The sequence below is a fragment of the Cibotium barometz genome, chromosome 27, assembly GCF_041138505.1.
Source record: "Cibotium barometz isolate CiBa-2024 chromosome 27, ASM4113850v1, whole genome shotgun sequence".
NCBI classification, from domain to species: Eukaryota; Viridiplantae; Streptophyta; class Polypodiopsida; order Cyatheales; family Cibotiaceae; genus Cibotium; species Cibotium barometz.
This window is the reverse complement of record NC_141072.1, coordinates 44,290,537-44,311,173: the sequence shown is the minus strand read 5'-3', so window position 1 is coordinate 44,311,173 and position 20,637 is coordinate 44,290,537. Positions and strand designations below refer to the sequence as shown.

General features: G+C 33.0%; 1 protein-coding gene across 3 annotated transcripts in view; it reads left to right on the top strand.

Annotated features, from left to right (window-relative positions):
* The first annotated feature begins 343 nt into the window (after nt 1–343).
* Nucleotides 344–20,637, top strand: part of LOC147623425 (MADS-box transcription factor 23-like) — a 58,399-nt gene continuing 38,105 nt past the window's right edge. For 2 of the 3 annotated variants that reach the window (XM_086821869.1, XM_086821867.1), the window contains exons 1-2: nt 344–457; nt 1,019–1,375. In XM_086821869.1, the coding sequence (XP_086677995.1) occupies nt 1,023–1,375 (353 nt within the window). In that variant the 5' untranslated portion in view covers nt 344–457; nt 1,019–1,022. Of the gene's footprint in view, nt 458–660; nt 892–1,018; nt 1,376–20,637 lie in introns of those variants that run through there. The other variant, XM_086821868.1, reaches the window with a different exon arrangement.

The window sequence follows — 20,637 nt, the reverse complement described above, 5'->3', positions numbered from 1 at the left end:
TGAAGGGACAATATATAAAAATTATAGTTATATTCCGGAGATTTCTTTGTTTTTTTTTGGGGGAGCAAATTCCCGATTATTTTTTGACATTTAGTTATTTTGGTTGGTTAGAGAACCTTTATTGGGGAAAACTAACTAGCACGTGAAAAATACGAAATAAGGGTACCAATATATCAGACCACCACATGGCGCTGTACGTGTGGGGGGCAGCTAATTAACAGCGAGCGCCGAGCGCCACGGTCCAGATTGAAAGGTTGTGTCCGGAGGCTCCGTAGTCTCGGGTGAATAGATAGTCACGTGGTCCTGTGTACAATTTTCTTTTAATTACTTTAGTAAATATAGTGTTTCTTTATTTTCGCCTGTGCACGATTATGTGATCGCCTGCAGTTCAGCGTCAGGCATACAAGCAAGCTTGCACTTTCTCTGGTTTCTTCAGCTTCATCGCAGCGACCTGCAGGTATCCCTCCCTCCCGCCCGCCCGGCCGCCCTGGCTCTTCGAACTTCTGTCTCTCCACCAGTAATCTCTCTCTTTCACACACACACACTCTCGCGCCCTCTCTCTCTCTCTCTCTCTCTCTCTCTCTCTCACACACCCACACAATCTCTCTCTCTCTCTCTCTCTCTCTCCCTCCCTCCCTCTCTCTCTCCCTCTCCCTCTCTCTCTCTCTCTACTGTTGGCTCTTTGATATTCTTGCGATTGTCTGGTTAAAAGCCCTGTCACACACACACACATACATATATCTTGCTAACTAGCCTTTCTACGGTTAATGTGGAGGTCTCATCTTGGTCACCTCTCTCTCTCTCATATCAATTTTCCTATGTCTCCTGTGGAGAGCCCTCACCTTGCTCACATCTGACTCTCTCTCTCTCTCTCTCTCTCTCTTCACACAGGTTTGTCCCTTTGCTCTTGCAAATTATCAAGGCTGAAACTATCATATGATTCCGTTTTGTTTTGTGTTAAGACTCCCACTGCAAGGCGCGAGCCGCTAACTTTGACCTTCCATTGATTTTGTCATAGAATTATGGCCAACTGTAACGAGATAATGCAAGCTGATGCCCATCAATCTGATATCGATGATGATCATGAGGAGCTGCCACCTCAAGCAGCTCAGAGCAGCAGCGATGAAGAAGAGGATCATCGTGGTGCGCCTAATAACGTGGCAGAGCAGACGGTCAAGGCCGGCAAACTCATGAACGCACGCGGCAAAATCCAGATACGGAGGATTGAGAACACTACCAGCAGGCAGGTTACCTTCTCCAAGCGCCGAAATGGCCTTCTCAAGAAGGCGTACGAGCTCTCCGTCCTCTGCGACGCCCAACTCGCCTTGATCATCTTCTCCGCCACCGGCAAGCTCTTCGAGTTTTCCAGCGCCAAGTACGTCGCCCCCCCCCTCTCTCTCTCTCTCTCTCTCTCTCTCTCTCTCTCTCTCTCGTCTGTCAATTGTACATGTGATCAAAAAATGTTTATAAATCTTCCAGTAACATGTGATTAAAAAATGTTTATAGATCTTCCACTAACATGTGATTAAAAAATGTTTATATATCTTCCCCTATTCCCTTATTTTGGCCCTCCACCTCACCTTGTTCGATTACTAGGTGACCATGAGTAATCTTAGATCAAGACAACAAGCATATCACTCTATTTCTAGAATTCGAAGGTTTTATTGCCTCACTTTTGCTTTGTTTTGATAGTATGGTGTCATATTTTTGAAGATATGAAATTGTATGTTTTTTGAAAAGTCAAAATTTATAGCTTCTCACATGTGCTAGCATACCTAAAATACAATTATGCCACAAGGACTTTCAAGATGTTTATGGGTGTAGTTTATGTCTAATTGTGCTTTTAAAGCTGACCAATTAGACCTCATTAGACTAAATTGAGTCTAATTGAATCTCATTGTGACTTAAATAGATTTAATTTGGATAAAGTTATATCTAATCTTAATCTAGTTGAATCTCATTGTGACTTAAATAGATTTAATTTGGATAAAATTATATCTAATCTTAATCTAGTTGAATCTCATTTTGACTTAAATTGAGTCTAATTGAATCTCATTGCGACTTAAATAGATTTAATTTGAATAAAATTATATCTAATCTTAATCTAGTTGGGTTTAACTTGGGATATTAAAAAGTCATTCTTTGCATCATATTCATATATAGGATATCAAAAATATCGTAGTGTCATTGTGTTAATATACGTGACATTAAAACTCATCCTTATTATTACATTCAAATGTAGGGTGATAATTATTCATGACTACATTCTTGACCTTGCATCGATATTGAGAGAAATATTAGTTAAAGTAAGGACCTTAACTTGTCTAAGAAGTTTTGCATTATACAATAGAGTCTAATCGAGACATGTACTCTTTAAGGATAGCAATCTTACTAGTTTATAATGTGTGTTGACATGGTTACATTGGCTTATCTTCTAAAGCACGTAGAACTACTATCAATCGTATAATTATCTTATCTTAATTGTATCTTTTTAAGATTTTATTGTTTCCTCATACTTAGTTTGTCTTTTGAATGTTTTATTGCTCTAGATATGTCTTACTACTTACTCACGATTACTCTAGCTCTTTTTTTAAAAAAGATCTTAAACTTATCATAAAGGCTATAAAAAAATGTCACCTTTATCTCATTAATGTTTGCATGGGTCTCTTTTGAAAGCTACAAGGATGAGTTTTCTTTTAAGGTAATGAAAAGTTATTTCTTAGAACTAATATTTTTAATAACTAATATTTTTAAGACAATATTATATATGATACCTTTCTTATAAAATATACAATAAGTTTAAAAGTTGGATAGAGCATTTTTTAATAGTGTATTCATGATTCATATTTTTAGTCAAAATTATAGTTGATAAATCTATGAACTAGTTAATTCTTGAGAATAAATTGGATCAATCATTTAAAATTTAATTATATTAATTAACTTACTAAAATTAATTAATTAAATTAAGAATAGATTGAGATAAACTTGGATTTAAATGCGATCACATTGAATTTGATCATGATCTAATAAAGAACAATAAGATATCACTACAAAGAAAAGTGATCATAGATGTATTGATAGATGCGTTTGGAAATATTATGCGTGTTTATAATCATGTCTATAGATACGTGTTTATATGCACATTTATATTGATATAAACGTGTTTATAGATACGTATATAGACGCGCATAGACATTTTTATAATCGCATGTATAAATGTATGTTTGTATGCGTAAATAGACGTGCATATAGCTTTTGTTAGACATGTTTTGATTTTTTTTCAAAGGATAGTATGTGTAGATATACAATTGTATTTTTTACACATGCAACTATATTTTTTTACACAGGTAGTTCTTTGATTTAAGGTTTTGTTTACTTATAGATAGACGAATCAAGATCAGTAAAGATGTCAACATAAAAACTTAAATTAAAAATAGATATGTACAAAAAGATTTATCAACACATTTCGAATATTGATTTAAAAAAATAAAAAATTATATTTTATATCTAATTTTTTTTCATACACGATCGTAGTCATATAAGGCTTGAATATAAACATAGATATATAAAGAAGATGAAAATTTTTATCTTATATTTAAAAAATTATTCGTATATGATGGTAGTTACAAAAGGTTAAAAAAAATAGTTGCATAAATTGAGATTATACATATAAAAAATTTACAAGAAAAACTACTCGGAGGAGTCATCACTTTTTTTGTCTTTTTTCTTGTCTACCTTGTGTTTACATAAAGTAAAGATATATATAAATAAAAATAAAAAAGATTATAAAAGTTGAAACATGTTTTATAGATAAAAATAAAAAGTATCACTATAAGAAAAAACGATCGTAACTGTTTATAGACGTGCTTTGATAACTTGGTTTAAAATGTTATGGACGTGTTTATCAATGTGTTTAAAATTACGTTTATAGACTTGCTTATTGATGTGTTTATATAAGCGTTTATAAACGTGTATATATCGTTATAAATACGTTTATAAACGTTTATAGATATCTTTATAGATGCATCAATAGACGTGCTTATAGATGCGTTTTGGATTTAAAAAAAGATTTCAGAGAGTTGCTTGTGTACATGTATAGTTGTATTTTTTGTACATGCAGTTGTCTTTTTTGTACAGACAGTTCTATGGTTTAAGGTATAAAAACAAACTTATAAAATAAATCTTTAGTATTCGATTGTAAGTGTGTTTATAGACGCATTTTGATAACGTGGTTTAAAATGTTATAGACGTATATAAACGTGTTTAAAATCACGTTTATCTATAAGTATTTATAGACGTGTTTATTGACTTGTTTATATAGACGTTTATAAGCGTGTCTATCATTATAGATGCGTTTATAGATGTGCTTATAGATATCTTTATAGATACGTTAATAGACGTGTTTATAGATGCGCTCTGGAGTTAAAAGGAAGCTTTCAGAGAGTTGCTTATGCACATGTACAGTTGTATTTTTTGTACAGATAGCTTTATGGTTTAAGGTGTAAAAATAAACTTATAAAACAAATCTTAAGTATCCAAGGATGCAATAATAATAGAGGAAAGATAGAAACATTTATTTGTTTTTCGTGATATTGAAAGAGGATTAGAAGATCTACAAAATCGAGGAAAGGATGAAGAAAAGATTAGTAATGTATAGATACAAAAGCTTATACAAGTTATGCTGAAGTTTATTCAAACTATATCGTTATGTAAGTTTTATACAAATTATGTCGTTATGTAAGTCTTATGTAAGCTATGTTAAAGCTTATGTATAAAACATGTATGAGGTTTTATGTATAAAGCTTTAAGTATAATATTGTATGCATGAGGTCTTATGTATAAAGCTTATACAAGTTTTATGTAAGTTATGTTAAAGTTTATGCAGAAAGCATGCATGAGACCTTATGCATAAAGCTTTAAGTATAATGTTTTATGCATGAGGTCTTATGCATAAAGCATGTATGAGACTTTATGCATAAAGTTATGCATGAGATTTTATGCATGGGGTTTTAAAGCATTATATGTAAGTCACGTTAGTTTAACTTAAATCGTATCTCGGTATTATGTATTAAGCATGCACGCATAGAGTTTAATGCATGTATAGATTAAGTTTTATGTATAGAGCTTAATTTATGTATTAAATTTTACGAATAGAGTTTAATGCATATATTAAGTTTTATGATTAGAGTTTTATTCATAGATTAAGCTCTATGTACAAAAGATTTATAAAATATTTTTTTTTGATAAATTATAAGAAAAATAAAAAAGTTAAAAAATATTTTTTTTGGGGTGATATTGAAAGAGAAGATTAAAAGACTTACAAAATCAATAAAAAAGTTCTAAGAACTTAATGCATATATACAGAATCGAAAAGATTGAGTTTTATTAATGTATAGATACAAAAGCTTATGCAAGTTATGTTAAAGTTTATGTAAGTAATGTCGTTATGTAAGTCTTTACGTCACTGTGCAAGTCTTATACAAGTTATGGTAAAGCTTATGTATAAAATATGTATGAAGTCTTATGCATAAAGCTTTAAGTATAATGTTTTATGCATAATGAAATTTAAATATAATGTTTTATGTATGAGGCTTTATGTATAAAGCATGCATAAAGTTTATGCATAAATATGTAAACTTGCAAAAGAAATTCTCTAACATTCAAGAGTGTAATAATAATAGAGAAAAGAGACGAAAGATAGAAAAGTACTTATTTCGTTTTTGTGATGTAGAAAGAGAATTAGAGGATCTACAAAATCAACAAGAGTCAGGAAAAGATTAGTAATGCGTACATACAAAAGTTTATGCAACTTATGTTAAAGCTTATGTCGTTATGTAAGCGTCATGCAAACTATGTCGTTATATAAACTTTATGTAAGTTATGTGGATAAAGCATGCATGAAGTCTTATGCATAAGGTTTATGTATAAAGCTATGCATAAACCTTTATGCAACATAAAATTTTAAGCATAATGTTTTATGCATGAGGTTTTATGCATAAAGCATTATATGCATGAGGGTTTATGTATAAAGCTTATATATAAGCTTTATGCATAAAGCTATGCATGAGGTTTATGCAAAAAGAATTATACAAGCCACGTTAGTCTAAATTAAGTCATGTCACAATATTATGTATTAAGCATGTATACAGAGCTTAATGTATGCAGAGATTAAGCTCTATGCATGTATAGAGTTTAACGCATGCATAGAGGTCTATGTAGAGCTTAATTTATGTATTAAATTTTACAAATAGAGTTTAATATATAGATTAAGATTTATAATTAGAACTCTATTCATAGATTAAGCTTTATGTAAAGAATTATAAAATAACTTTTTTTGGTAGATTAAAATAGAAGAAAGATGATAAAAAGATGAGAAAAAAAAGATAGAAAAATATTTACTTGTTTTTGGTGATGTTGAAAGAGAAGATTAGAAAACTTACAAAATCAACAAAAGGGTAAAAAAAGACTAGTAATTTATATATAAAAAAGTTATAAAAACTTAATGCATACATACAAAATCAAAAATATTAAGTTCTATGCATGCATTAAACTTTATGTATAGACCTTTATGCATGTTATGAATACATGCATGAGGCTTAATTTATGCATTAAGCTTTATGAATAGAGTTTAATGTGTAGATTAAATTTTATGATTAGAGGTCTTCATAGATTAAGTTTTATGATTAGAGATTTATTCATAGATTAAGCTCTATGCATACAAGAGTTACAAAATAAAATCTTTTTTTTGATAAATAAAAATAAAAGAAAAATAAAAAATTATTTATCTTTTTTTGTGATGTTGAAAGGGAAGACTAGAAGACCTGCAAAACAAAAAAAAAGAGAAAAGGATTAATAATTCATACATACAAAAGTCTGAAGAATTTAATGCATGTTTAAAAAATCGAAAAGAGAATAAAGAATCATTTACTTTTTTTTTGGTGAAGTTTGAAAAGGATTATAAGAGTTGTAAAACAAAATAAAAAGTTTTAAAAAAATCATTAATATAAATCTTAAAAATATAAATAGCATGGATACACAAGGAGATTTAAGCTTTATGCCTAAAGAGGGTTAAGTATAAGTCTCTTAAGCGATGTTTGTGTATAAGAGATCTCTTATGCATAAGTCTCTTAGGTTTATGCATAAGAAAAAGAGAAAAGAATATTATTGAAAAATTTTAAACATCAGAAGTTTATGCATGAGATAAAGAAAGAGAAGATAATATTAATCAAAAATCTTAATTTTAAATATATCATTAAAAAACTATGAATATATAAAGAGGTAAGAGACAAGTGAGATAGAGATAGAAAGAGTGAGGTGTAACCATCACGAGGAAGAGGTATAGCACAAAGAGCAAAGAGGAGAAAAGCTAAGCGAAAATAGTTGTAACGTTTACGAGGATAAAATTATTTATAATTTTTTTAACAGAGCGCGTCTATATTGACGTTTATACCAGCGTTTATGGACGTATCTATAGACGTGTTTATAAGCATGTCTATAGACACGAGTATAGATGCGTAACTAGTCACGTAAATCTTACCAAATTATAAATTAATCTATGGCTCTTAGTTTTATCTCTCTATTTTGTGAGTCTACGTTCTCATTCACTTGTAATATATTATGTGTATTTGTGTTTTCCTTACTCGATTGTATTGTTCGTTAGAGATCTCTTTATCTTGAAGATAATCTCATGTATTTTCTCTATTGTGATGATGGTGGTAGTCAGTCTCTGTTGGGGTAGAATTTTTATCAATGTCACGTTACATCACAAGATAAATATTATAACATAACTCAAATAGAAAGAATACAAAGAAAAGATATGAAATTGCACTACATATACAAACTCAATCTTCCATGATGTACGATCTCTAGATCCAAAGTGCGACGAATCTTCATATCGCTCCATTTGTATTTGTCGTGCTTGTCTTTGTTATTGGTTCAGTACTCCTTCTAGGAGCTCTTTCTTGGCTTTCTTTCACCCGCTCTTATGAGCAACAGTAGATGATTTGCTTTGTTCAGTTTGATCCGTATCTATTCGAGCTTTCTCTTTTTGTGCATATTTTTTTACTAGAGATCTCTTTTTCTTACATATGTCTTTGATTTTTTGTGTTGTGTCTATATGCTGTGAAACCTTTGGTTGTGAGGATTAGGATACTTTTTGTAGACAGCTTTAATGCAATCATCCATTATAGTCTTCCTTTGTTGTTTAAAATGTATAAGACAGTCTTTATAGTATGCAAAAATTACTTGGCGCGCAAGTAGTTTACCATCTCTTTCTCATGAGAGTCAACTATAACGTTCATATCTGTCTCTAATATCTTAATATAATATATCACCATGACGTGGTGATGACTCTGAAGAACTATCTCCATCCGCAAAGCATTGACTTAAATATCCTCTCTCTCTTCTATCTCTTCTATCTCCACTCTTAGTGCTAGTGCGGCGTGAGGTACGACTGTCACTATCTCCACGACTATCCTTATTATGACGACGATTGTCGTTCTCCTGAGAGCCATGATGATTGTGGTCATATCTCTTGAAGGTATAGGTGTAGGAGATGTAGAACTAACTGGGGTTGACAAGACAAGTGAAGTGCCTAGTAAGGATAAAAGTGCTTGGCAAGGGACTCTACTCTGTTGGTGGACTTGATAGTAAAAGATGCAGTTACATAGGTTACCAACTGTTCGGGGGTGGAAGCATAGTCAAAGATGTTCTTTATCTCCCTAGCAAATCATGTTTGAGACTCGATAAGAGCCTCAACTTGTAGGTATGTGAGATAAGAGGATGAGGACCTAGACAACATTTGTACAAACAAAAAAAATATTATGAAGTGAAGATTTCTCGGTTCTTTATGTCAATTGATCCCAGGAATTATCTTATTTTTCAAAATATAAAATAAATAAATACCATTATGCAAGCTGGGAATCATCTCATTCGTATTATGCAAGTCGTTACGCAAGCCTTGTGCAAAGCATTATGCATAGGCCTTATGCATAAAGCTTTAAATATGAGGCCTTATGTATAAAGTATGCATAAAATATTATGCATAAGATCTTAAGCATGAGGCATTATGCATAGTTTTTGCATGAGGCTTTATGCATAAAGCACTATGCATAAGACCTTAAATATGTATGAGTATTATGCATAAAGCTTATACGCAAACCTACAAAACAAATCTCCAACACCCAAGGGTGTAATAATAATAGAGAAAAGAGAGAAACGATATGAAAGCACTTATCTTTTTTTCGTGATGTTGAAAGAGAGGATTAGAGGATCTGCAAAACCAACAAAAGGGTGAGCAAAAGATTAGTAAAGCTTATGCATAAAAGGATGCATGAGATATTATGTTTAAAGTATTATGCATAAGCTTAAAGTACTGTCTTAAGAATAAAGCTTAAGACATAAGCATAAAGCTTATAAGCTTTATGCATAAAGCTATGCATGAGGTCTTATGCATGAGGCTTTATGCATAAGACTTATGCGCAAATCAATAAAGCAAATCTCGAGCATACAAGGGTGCAATAATAATAGAGGAAAGTGAGAATATATGAAAGCACTTATCTTTTTTTCGTGATGTTGAAAGAGAGGATTAGAGTATCTATAAAATCAATGAAAGGGTGAGCAAAAGATTAGTAAAGCTTATTCATAAAGCGATGCGCATGAGGTATTATGTTGAAAGTATTATGCATAAGTTTAAAGTATTGTATTAAGCATAAAGCTTAAGATATAAAGCCTTATGTATAAGGTCTTAAGCATAAAGTATTATCTTAAGTATAAAGCTTAAGATATAAAGCTTATGTATAAGATCTTAAGCATAAAGCTTATGTATAAAGCATAAGGCTTATGCATAAAGCTTAAATCATAAGGCTTATGCATAAAGCTTAAATCATAAGGCTTATATATAAAACACTATGCATAAGGTCTTTAGCATGAGGTCTAAAGCATAAAACTATGCATAAGGCCTTAGGTCAGAGGTCTTAAGCATAAAACTATGCATGAGGTCCCATGCATAAAGCATGCATGAGATCTTGTGCGTAAAGCTTATGCATAAGGCCTTATGCATAAAGCTATACATAGGTCTTATGCATAAAGCATTATGCATAGGCTTTATACATAAGCCTTATACGCAAAACTACAAAACAAATCTCTAGCATCCAAGGATGCAATAATAAAAGAGGAAAGAGAAAAGATATGCCTAAACTAAACCGTATCTCGACACTATGCATTAAGCATGCTTGCATAGGGCTTAATGCATGTATATATTAAGCTTTATGCATGCATAAATCTCTATGCATAGAGATTTATGCATTCATAGAATTTAATTTATGCATAGATCTCTATGTACTACGAATGCATGCATAGAACTTAATCTATGCATTAAGCTTTACGAATAGTGCTTAATACATAAATTAAGTTCTATGATTAGATATTTATTCTTAGATTAAGCTCTATGCTTAGAAGATCTACAAAATAAAACCTTTCTTTTAGAAGACCTATAAAACAAAATCTTTCTTTTAAGTAGATAAAAATACAAGAAAGAGAGGATAAAAAGATAGGAAAGAGAAGAAAGATAAGAAAGTACTTTTTTTTGGTGATGTTGAAAGAGAAGATTAAAAGACTTACAAAATCAACAAAAGGGTGAGAAAAGGATTAGCAATGCATAGATATAAAAGCCTTAAGAACGTAATGCATATATACAAAATCAAAAAAATTAAGCTCTAAGCATAGATACAAAAGCTTATGTAAGCTATGTCGTTATGCAAGCCTTATGCAAACTACATCATTATGCAAGCTATGTAAAGAGATAAAAGATATAAAAACACTTTTCTCTTTTTCTTGACGTTGAGAAAGAGGATTAGAGGACTTACAAAATTAACAAAAGGGTGAGGAAAAGATTTGTATGCATAAGCTTATGCAAGCTATGCTATGCCTTGTGCAAACTATGTCGCTATGCAAGCAACATGTATCATTGTTGTCTTATTCCTTTACTCTCTTTCTTTCACTCTTTGTGCTTATTGTAAGTCTTGTTGAAATTTGAGCAAAATGATGAGCTATGGTGGATCAAACACTAGAATCAACATGATTAACAAAGTGATTAAGACGTAATTAGTGAATAATTAGCAGATAGATTAATGTAGACATGGATACTCAAAAACCAGCAAATTCTCATTAGGGCTATGCCTCAATTTATAGTGTTTACATCAAGCATCAAATCCCATTGATTTCTCCATGATTCACTCTCTGAATATCTCCACCTTTTGCCTGATTCTCTCCACCTCTTCTCTTTTCCCTGAATATCTCCCAGAATATCTCCACACTCCTAAATTCCCTCATGCTACCCATTACTCTCTCCCAGTAGATTCTCCTAACCTTTTCACAGGTTCTTTCACAATTACATCTCCTCTTTTGCAGCCTCTATCCAAGAGCTTGTTCCCACACACACCTTATTCACTTGTATATTTCAACATCTTCCCTCAAGTGAATAATCCTAGTACACCTAGACCCTATACCAAGTTTGCCTCCCCTTACTTGGCAGTCCGCGACCAGTGTCTACTCCTCCCCTCAAGTTATCTCAGCACACCTGGATCCTGTATCAAGTTTCTTTCTTACTTGACAGTCCGCAACCAGTGCCTCAAGTCCCTAAACTCCATAGTCCTTGACACTCTCTCTCTCTATGTGTCCAAGGCTACTATAAGTGCCCGTGACCTTGACTAAAGTGCTCACACATACATCTATCACTTGGCCTACATCATCGGTGGCTCAGAGGTGGTTTTACTTTGTTGGGGCAGGTTACATTGGGTTGTGGGTTCTCTCTCTCTCTCTCTCTCAGAGATTTTCACATGGCTCCTCACTCTTTGGAGCCTCACATCTTCTCTTGTCTTCAGTCTTCTTCTCGTGGCAGCATCTCTCCACGTGTCCGTCTCTTCTTTCAGTCTTCTCGGGGCAGCTTCTCTTCTTGTGGCAGCTTCTCTTCTCGTGTCCATGTCTTCCTTCAGGTCTTCTTCTCGGTGTGGATCCTCTTCTTGGGAAGAGATATTCTTCTTTTTCCATGGCTGGGGCCATGAGCTCGTCCGTCAGGTCATTTTGCTCCATGTGAGCAACATGTTTCAATGATTTGCTGATAGTTCCTTTGGGCTTTTTATGTTTATTTTGTATCATTATGCAATGCAAACCCAAATTTATGCGGGAGGTCTTACCTCTTGCCTTAATCTGGACAAGGGCAGTGTCTGTTCTCATTTTTACACTGATAAAATGTGCCCAATACATAATGCGTATAGCATTCATTCTCATGCACATTCCAAATGCAATTCTCGCTGTGAATAATCTTGAATTTGAGTGAGATTTACAGGCATTAACCAAGGGTTAAATGCAAAATGATGATTTTCACAATTTTATCAGTACAATTTTTTCAGAAATTACACTGAATTAAGGGTAACCAATTTGTACGGGATGGTTGGAGTATCAAACCAACTCCGATTTGCAATCTGAAGTTATAAGGATCTGTATCAGATACCTAATGGTTAATTTGAACCCTCAATTGCACCAAAGTACAGTGATTAGCACTGATTAATCACTGATTAGCAAATTAATGCTCTGGTTTGTGTGCAGAAAACAGAGTATGCGGGGAGCTCAGATCTGGTGCCTTCCACTTCAAATGAGCTCAAATGCTTTCAAAGGCATCAATAGCAATGAGTCTAGTAGAGGATTAAGCCAAGAAACACAAGATTTGACCAAATAATGAAAGCTTAATCTCTGTTTTACCAAAGTCACCTGCAGATTTGATGAAGAGCTTTGATCTCTCTGTAGACTTGATGAAACTCAATTCTGACTTCACCAGCTTGTAGAGCATGCTTGATTATCCCTTGGGCTAAGAGGAATTAGAGAGCTTTAACCTGTGGAAGTTGCAATGTCACAAACATCTCAGAAAAAAGGCGCCGGCGAAAATCGCGATTTCTCCTAATTTCTTTGGCGGTTTGCTGCGCCGTTTCGATGGGCTGGTAGCCAAGAGTGTTGGCTAGCTTAAGCTAGAAGGGCATAGCCTCATAGTGAGTGTGCATAGAGAATAGAGTCCTCCACTGGCTGGGGGTGAAGGGGAAGAGTGAAAGCTTACTAAAAAATTGATTTTTTGCTAATTATTTTACTAATCCTAATTAATTCACTAATGGGCTCATAAATCTGGTTGATTCTAGGCATGGCTCTGATACCATGTTGAAATTTGAGCAAAATGATGAGCTATGGTGGATCAAACACTAGAATCAACATGATTAACAAAGTGATTAAGACGTAATTAGTGAATAATTAGCAGATAGATTAATGTAGGCATGGATACTCAAAAACCAGCAAATTCTCATTAGGGCTATGCCTCAATTTATAGTGTTTACATCAAGCATCAAATCCCATTGATTTCTCCATGATTCACTCCCTGAATATCTCCACCTTTTGCCTGATTCTCTCCACCTCTTCTCTTTTCCCTGAATATCTCCCAGAATATCTCCACACTCCTAAATTCCCTCATGCTACCCATTATTCTCTCCCAGTAGATTCTCCTAACCTTTTCACAGGTTCTTTCACAATTACATCTCCTCTTTTACAGCCTCTATCCAAGAGCTTGTTCCCACACACACCCTATTCACTTGTATATTTCAACAAGTCTCTTGTTATTATTTCATCGACACACATATGCATGGACTTTTCATTTAATATAGATTTCTAAGAATTTAGAGAAAGATGTAGAAGTCCAAACTGTGTAGACGATTACGAGTCATGTGTAAGGTTTTTTGTCAATGCAATCAAGAAATATCATGTGCAGAGGAAGCAAGAACAACGTGCAAGGTGAAGCTTAAGTTACAAAAAGAATACGAGCATAATATAAGTCATGGTGCAAACGAGCAGAAGCATAAAAAAATTATACGATATTATGTAGTACTTTAATCAATGGAGTAAAGGTCTAGATAAAAAGATGAGGTTTGATATATTATTTTAAGTTTTTTAACATCGTTTCATGATAAAATTTTTTAATAGTTTTTCATTATGGAATCAAACAAGTCTAATAAAGGATATACAAAATACACTTGAACCAGTGAAAGTGTTTGGAAACTCTAAGGACTTATTTCTTAAAAGGTCTATTATAATGATTTTTATGAATTGCATCCACATAAATGCATTCCATCTTAACATTGCAGATGATTTAAGGTACTTGAATATATATAGACATAATTTTTATGTAACTACAGTGTTTGTAAATCTTTGTTGATAGTTTACTATTATTTTTATGTTATCGATAATCTTGTGCAGTAGGCATAATCAGTGATGAGATGAAAGATCATTTTTTATTTTTGGTTAAGCCATACTCGCATTTCATCTAACCAAAAGGATGTAATCCAACAAAAAGGATGTAATCTCAGATAACAGCAACAATTCTTGCTTCAACACATATGTTGATTTGGTGTGCTTTTATATATTACATATTCTTTTAGTAAATATTCAAATGTTTTGTGATGATGTCAAATACTAGATTAGATATTTTAAATCGATATATAAATAAATGTTAAATTTTATACTCTTTTATAATTCTATCATCTTGGTCTATGTGTTTTTTCTTTCTTTTATTATGTGTCTGTGTATTATGTTTGATTGTTAGATTTTTATTGAGTCAACTTATAGCTCTTGGACTACTTGAAAAAGTTCTTGAAAAAGTTTAGATTTAAAAAATCTAGTACATAAAAAGAAATCTTTCTCTCACAAGGCATGGCATGGTTCTAAACGGTTTTAAACTTGGGATAGTAATACGAAAAACCAAGGAAATTGGTGTAAAAATAATAAGAGATTGGTGTTAAACTAGTAAGATATCTGATGGGAAACAAGATATATACACTTAGTATAGTAAAAGCAAGCTTAATAGGCGTTTCATAAGTATCATATGGGTTTTGAAGCATTCAAACTAATATGATATTGGTTGTGGAATGATAGTTGTATATAACTAACATTACTGATAGAGAAAAAATCAGTTGTTGGTTAAACATTGCTATCATATTGGTTTAAGAGCATGGTCTCCTCTTATGTACTCTGCAATTAGCAAGTTTTTTAATCAATATTATATCGATTGAGCATTAGTATGATATCGGATAAAAATCAGAATGAGAACTTGGAATGTACATATGATATCAATGTTTTGTATTGGTACGATATCGTTTGGAACATTAGGTCTATGCAATATGCATTAGATATAAGGTACAGATCAGCTTTGTTTTAGACTATCGATTTTGAAATAATATGATATCGGTGTTAAATCAATAAGATATTGGTTGGTGAACTAGTTGGATACACTTAGACACTTATAACTACGAACTAGTTTCAAACCAAATGTTTAACTTGTTACGATGGTTTTGTATTACAAGTTAAATTATATTTGTTTTTTAAGGAAATACATCTATATGCATCAGTTCAATGAGCTTTTGAGAAATGAAAGTCATAGTTTATACGTAAGCTTAAGGATTGATATACTAGTTCTTGCGTAATATATCTTTGGATGTTATTCTTAGAAGATACTTTGAATTAGATTAGAAGATGTAATGTTGGGTTGCATGGAAAAGTATGTCAATGTGATTGTTATTTTTAATGTGGGTTCTCAGCCAAGTGTGTGTAAGGTTGTAAAAACGTCTTACAAGAGCATCACAAATGCATGGGAGTCAATATTATATTCTAAAGTTGACGGTACTATTTTACATTCCTTTAAGTGTTTGATAGGGAGTTGTATTGTCTGTGGTCCTTGAAATATAGCAATTTGTCCAATTGAATTTGCATATGTTGGTCGGTGTATTACCGTGAAGATCTTTCAAGACATAGAATGTGGAATCACTGATGATAGCAAGACAAAGAAAACGAAAGAGTTAATACATAAGGAAATTTCATGCAAGGCATTGAATCCAATGTTCAAAGATTAGCTTAAAAAGTTTATGAAACATAATTTTGTGTAGAGGTCGTAGGTTGAGCTATACAAAGAATGCTTGTTTAATTTTCTCGAAGATGTAATATCTGCTGTAGTAGACTTTGTTGAGAATTACTCTTTTAAAGAGTAAAATGAGATATATTACATACTTTCATATCATAGGTGACATTCACAAAACAATACTTTTATATTTATGATGAAAAGAAGCATGATATTCATTTTGTTTAACATTGTTTCATGCTACATTATAATTAGGTATTATTCTTTAATATTTTTTTATGTCATTAGGTTTAGTCTGATGGTGCTTCATCTCAATTCCATGAAAAAAGATATTTTTACTTTATTTTTAAGTATACTACTATTTGGAGAGGTTCACCATATGTAAGTCCTTCATATCAGGTGCGTTAAAGGTCTAATTAAAATAAATTATTTGTGATTTTTTAAAGGAATAAAACACATCCTTTGTCTATTCAATCTGTAAATATTCTAAGTGGTACTATTTTGTATGTAAAAAATATGTAAAAATAATAATTTAAAAACTCATTATGTTGAATCTACGTTACGCTTACATGTTTATGAGTGATTCTTGAGATTGTCATAATAGGGTTATAAATGACATAAAATTTCTTTAGCTTTGATCATGAAAAGAGAGCACAACAATGAAGGGGTTGTATTGAAGAGAGCAGGAAGTCATCCACAACTCAAGCTTAATGATTCTAAGCTCTAATATATAGTTGATGTAGTAAAGTTCTTGCAAGAAACGTTCATTGTTGGAGTTGAGTTCACATATGCATCACAAGCTCGATACGTGAGTAGAGTCTTTTGGGAGATAAATTGGGAGATATAGATAGAGATGAGGCATGGACTATCAAGGTTAAAACAAACATAAGATCTCTACATTCGGTCTTTGCATACTCTTAGCATGATCCAACAGCATTGAGAGTGCGTCGGTAATCATGTTATTATAGTAATTGTATGAAACACTTATGACGTAGATATAGTAATTAGTCTTATATTCATAAATGAGATTACATTTTCCTTGAGCCATTAGTAGATGGTATTGAAGAAAATAATATTGACATTGATGTTAACATTGCAAATATGGGCACCAAGATACTCTTAGTGATGTTCTTGTAGGAGATAATTTCATGGTGATAGTTGAAAATGAAAATATAGAGAATGTGAGCTTCTACATCTTAAAATGCATAAAGGAGAAGTTTTTGTAAGAGACCTACAAAGGACGGATGGAAAAATGTTATTCCACGAGGTTGTTTTATTGTGAAAGAATTTATATTGAGAATTTTAGTTTTCTCAACTTTGTCTGTATATAACTTGAATACTAAGACAAGATCTTTGTTATTAGCCATTGATTTAAAATTAGGATTAATTATTTTGGTTTCATAAAGATGGTTTAGAAACATGGTTTCAAAGTGTAAATGATGATGAATTTTTAAACTAAAGGAATTTTCCTGGGATAGCCATTTCGAAGAGATAGGTTTGGGGACACCATTTCGATGTGATCTACTTGTTGGTGATTGGATTGGGTACTCTCCATACCCAGGGCAATCGACTCTAGAAATACTTAGAGTAGAGATTGGGACAATTGCCTTCATTGGGTAACCCAGCCTAGGATGGATAAGGGTTTTTCCTAGTAGTTACAAGCCTGAGCTAGAAAGGTCTTTCATAGCAGGAAGAGGGTGATGAGGAAACTTCTCATTATACTATGCAAGTGATTTTTTCGTCACGACGGTGGTTGGAAGCTCTAGACTATTTTGTGACTTGGTGAATCGAGGAATTGGAGATGGATGTAACTCGAGATACGAAGGTTTTGAAATTATTGTTGTTCTTATGATGCATTTCTTTTTGTGTGTGGAGTGACTTGATTGGAAAAGATATATATTTATTACGGAATATAAAGGAACATCTGCACAAGAATAAATAAATGAATCATATTATAACTTGCATTAGTAAAAGCAATGTACTTAATAACTTGGGAAAAACCTCATAGATGAATGGTTTTAGTTATTGGGGAGGAGTGGTGTTGAAATGCAATGAAAAATAACACTTGGGTTATTCGGTTGAGTATGTCAATGCACCTTAGAGTTGCAAGATATTTTTAGAGATGTGGAGAGAGAAGAATCTCACATGAGATATTGTGTGAATGATAGGAGCCACATAAAAGAATGTGAAAAAGAGCTTGCCACATGGCATAATGATCCGTCAAGGAGATTGGGCTAGAGTTTATCTATATTAGAAGCCTTTTATTATATGATTTATAACATATTGCAAGTACAAGGTGTTGAGTGTGTTTATCTTGTATACCTATGTATGATTATGTCTTATACGCAACTACTTACGTACATGTTTTTGAAATAAGGTTGTATGTTCTCTCTCATTAGTGTGTAATTAACATTATGGACTTTCTTGATTATTATGAGTCTTCTTAAGCATATGATCAATATGTGATTAGCACTAGGCTCTGCTTATTTGTCATTTTCTTAACATGGTATTATAGCAAGGTTTAGCTAAGCCTAGATTATGTGTTTTTATTTTTGGAATGTTGGTCTATGTAATGGTTTGTGTATAGAGAAAAACAATTATTGTACACTCATTATCTTAGGGAGTATTATTTATGTGAAATCAATTCCTTGCTATGGTTCATTTAAAGATTGGAGGTCACTTAAAGCTATATACAAAGTCAAGGAGTGTAGATTTCAGCAATATCCAGAATATGGAGTCTACATCAACAATAAAGGAGCTTCCAAGAAGTTTTTTTGTGTCAAGAAAAGGTTAGTTAGTTATGGACTTTGTCTCGTGAATTTTGATTTGAGGATAGATGGTATTATGATTAATGTGTGAAGGGTTGCTATGGGAATGAGATTCGGATGTCACGGTTCCTTGTATTGGCAACAAAAAAACATGTTAAGGTGAATAGATGCCTGGCTACAAGAAAGAAAGTTTGTGAACTCAATTTGGAGTCCATAAACATGTTAAGGTGAATAGATGCCTGGCTACAAACAAGAAAGTTTGTGAACTCAATTTGGAGTCCATGTGTGTGCATCAAGCACTGATGGATGTTGCTCATGAAGATGAGTAAAGTTGTGAAAGTCTTGGTAACTTCCACATGTTTATACACCTATAGTTTCTCAACAAGAGAAACCTTATAGAAGCATCCTTAGAAGAAATTGCATGCAAGGATGGGAATCATGTAAGTTTTGAGCTCAATGGAGCGTTTACTGAAGCCATATTAATGGTTGGAAGCGTGATGAAAGAGGCTTATTGAGACAAAAGCAGTACTACAAGAAAAGGTGCTACAAATTAAAGTTCATGGAAAGAAAGAGCTTGCGAGGAACATTGGAGAGTAGTCTTAGATATGGTCAATGAAAAACAAACAAGATGCTATGAAGATAGCAAAAGTAAGCTACAATAGAAATAGCTATGGTAGCCAATCATTGAAGAGAAGCTTGACTAGAGAAGAATGTTTGATCCATATGGAGCACTATGAAGCTCAAGTGAGTCCTTCAAGAGAGTTCTCGCAGAGGAAACAATTAAAACCAAAATTTTTTTATGGAAGCTCACAACTGTAGTGGAGCTTCAGCTATGGTGTTCACAAAAAAATAGCCCAAAATAAAGAAGGTAGCACAACAGTTAAGCAAGGTTGCAAGAGGAGGACAAGAACGTGAGGCTTACGAAGGGTTTGAACAAGGTGGTGATGAGATCTATAGGCGGCGAGTTCATCTTGTGAAGGACTTGAGATAAGACAACCACATGTTACGTGGGTCTACAAAGAGCAAAAGAAAACATGCAAGGAAATGCACGTGATAATCAATGACAGGAGTAGGAGCATCGCCTCAAAGGAATTGATGGAAAAGTGACAACTACAGAAGGGAGCAAGAAACATAACCACAATTGACTAACACACACGCAAAAAGCCAATTGGGTGATGCAGTTGTAGTACTTCTAGCATGCTATACATATAGTGGTGGAGTAGAAAGATGTAGAGAAGATAGTGGGGGTGGATAAGAGACACACCACGGCAATAGAATCAATGCATAAAGTATCTTATTTTGTGCTTTTTCGTCAAGTATAGCAATAGAGACGATGGCATACTCGCATAGGGAATTACCATTGCTTGTGTGTGCATGTGGTTATACTTCAAACCCTAAGAGTTTAGGGTTTTTAATGGGCAATGTGAAGAGACCAAAATGAATCTCCTATTCATATGCACTTTATAAAAATGTACATATGATAGCCATAACTAGTATGCAAATGTCCAATTGAAGGCATATGTAGTTGTTTAGTGACTATGGAGAATCATCATGATTTCTTTATCACTAAATTTGTTTGGATGGACTAAAGGAGTTTAATGTATGATGCCCAAATGGAGACATACATGATATTGTGGTGGATCAAGAATCACAATGATTGTACGTTTTTCTCTCTCCTTAGTCCTGATATAGCGAGAAAATATTGGCTTCACAAAAGCCAAGGATCTTGATCAAATTTGATGGATGACCTATCCTTGCCTTGATGCATAAAAGGGATTGTATGTTTTCTCACCTGAAACTATGAGGGTACCATGTCCAAGCTTGGGGAGCTCAAATTGAATGTATTTATGATGTGGGTTGAGTTGTGCGGGCATTGGCAATGCACTTTATGGATTGGTTCCTTTCTTGGACACATGGGTGTCT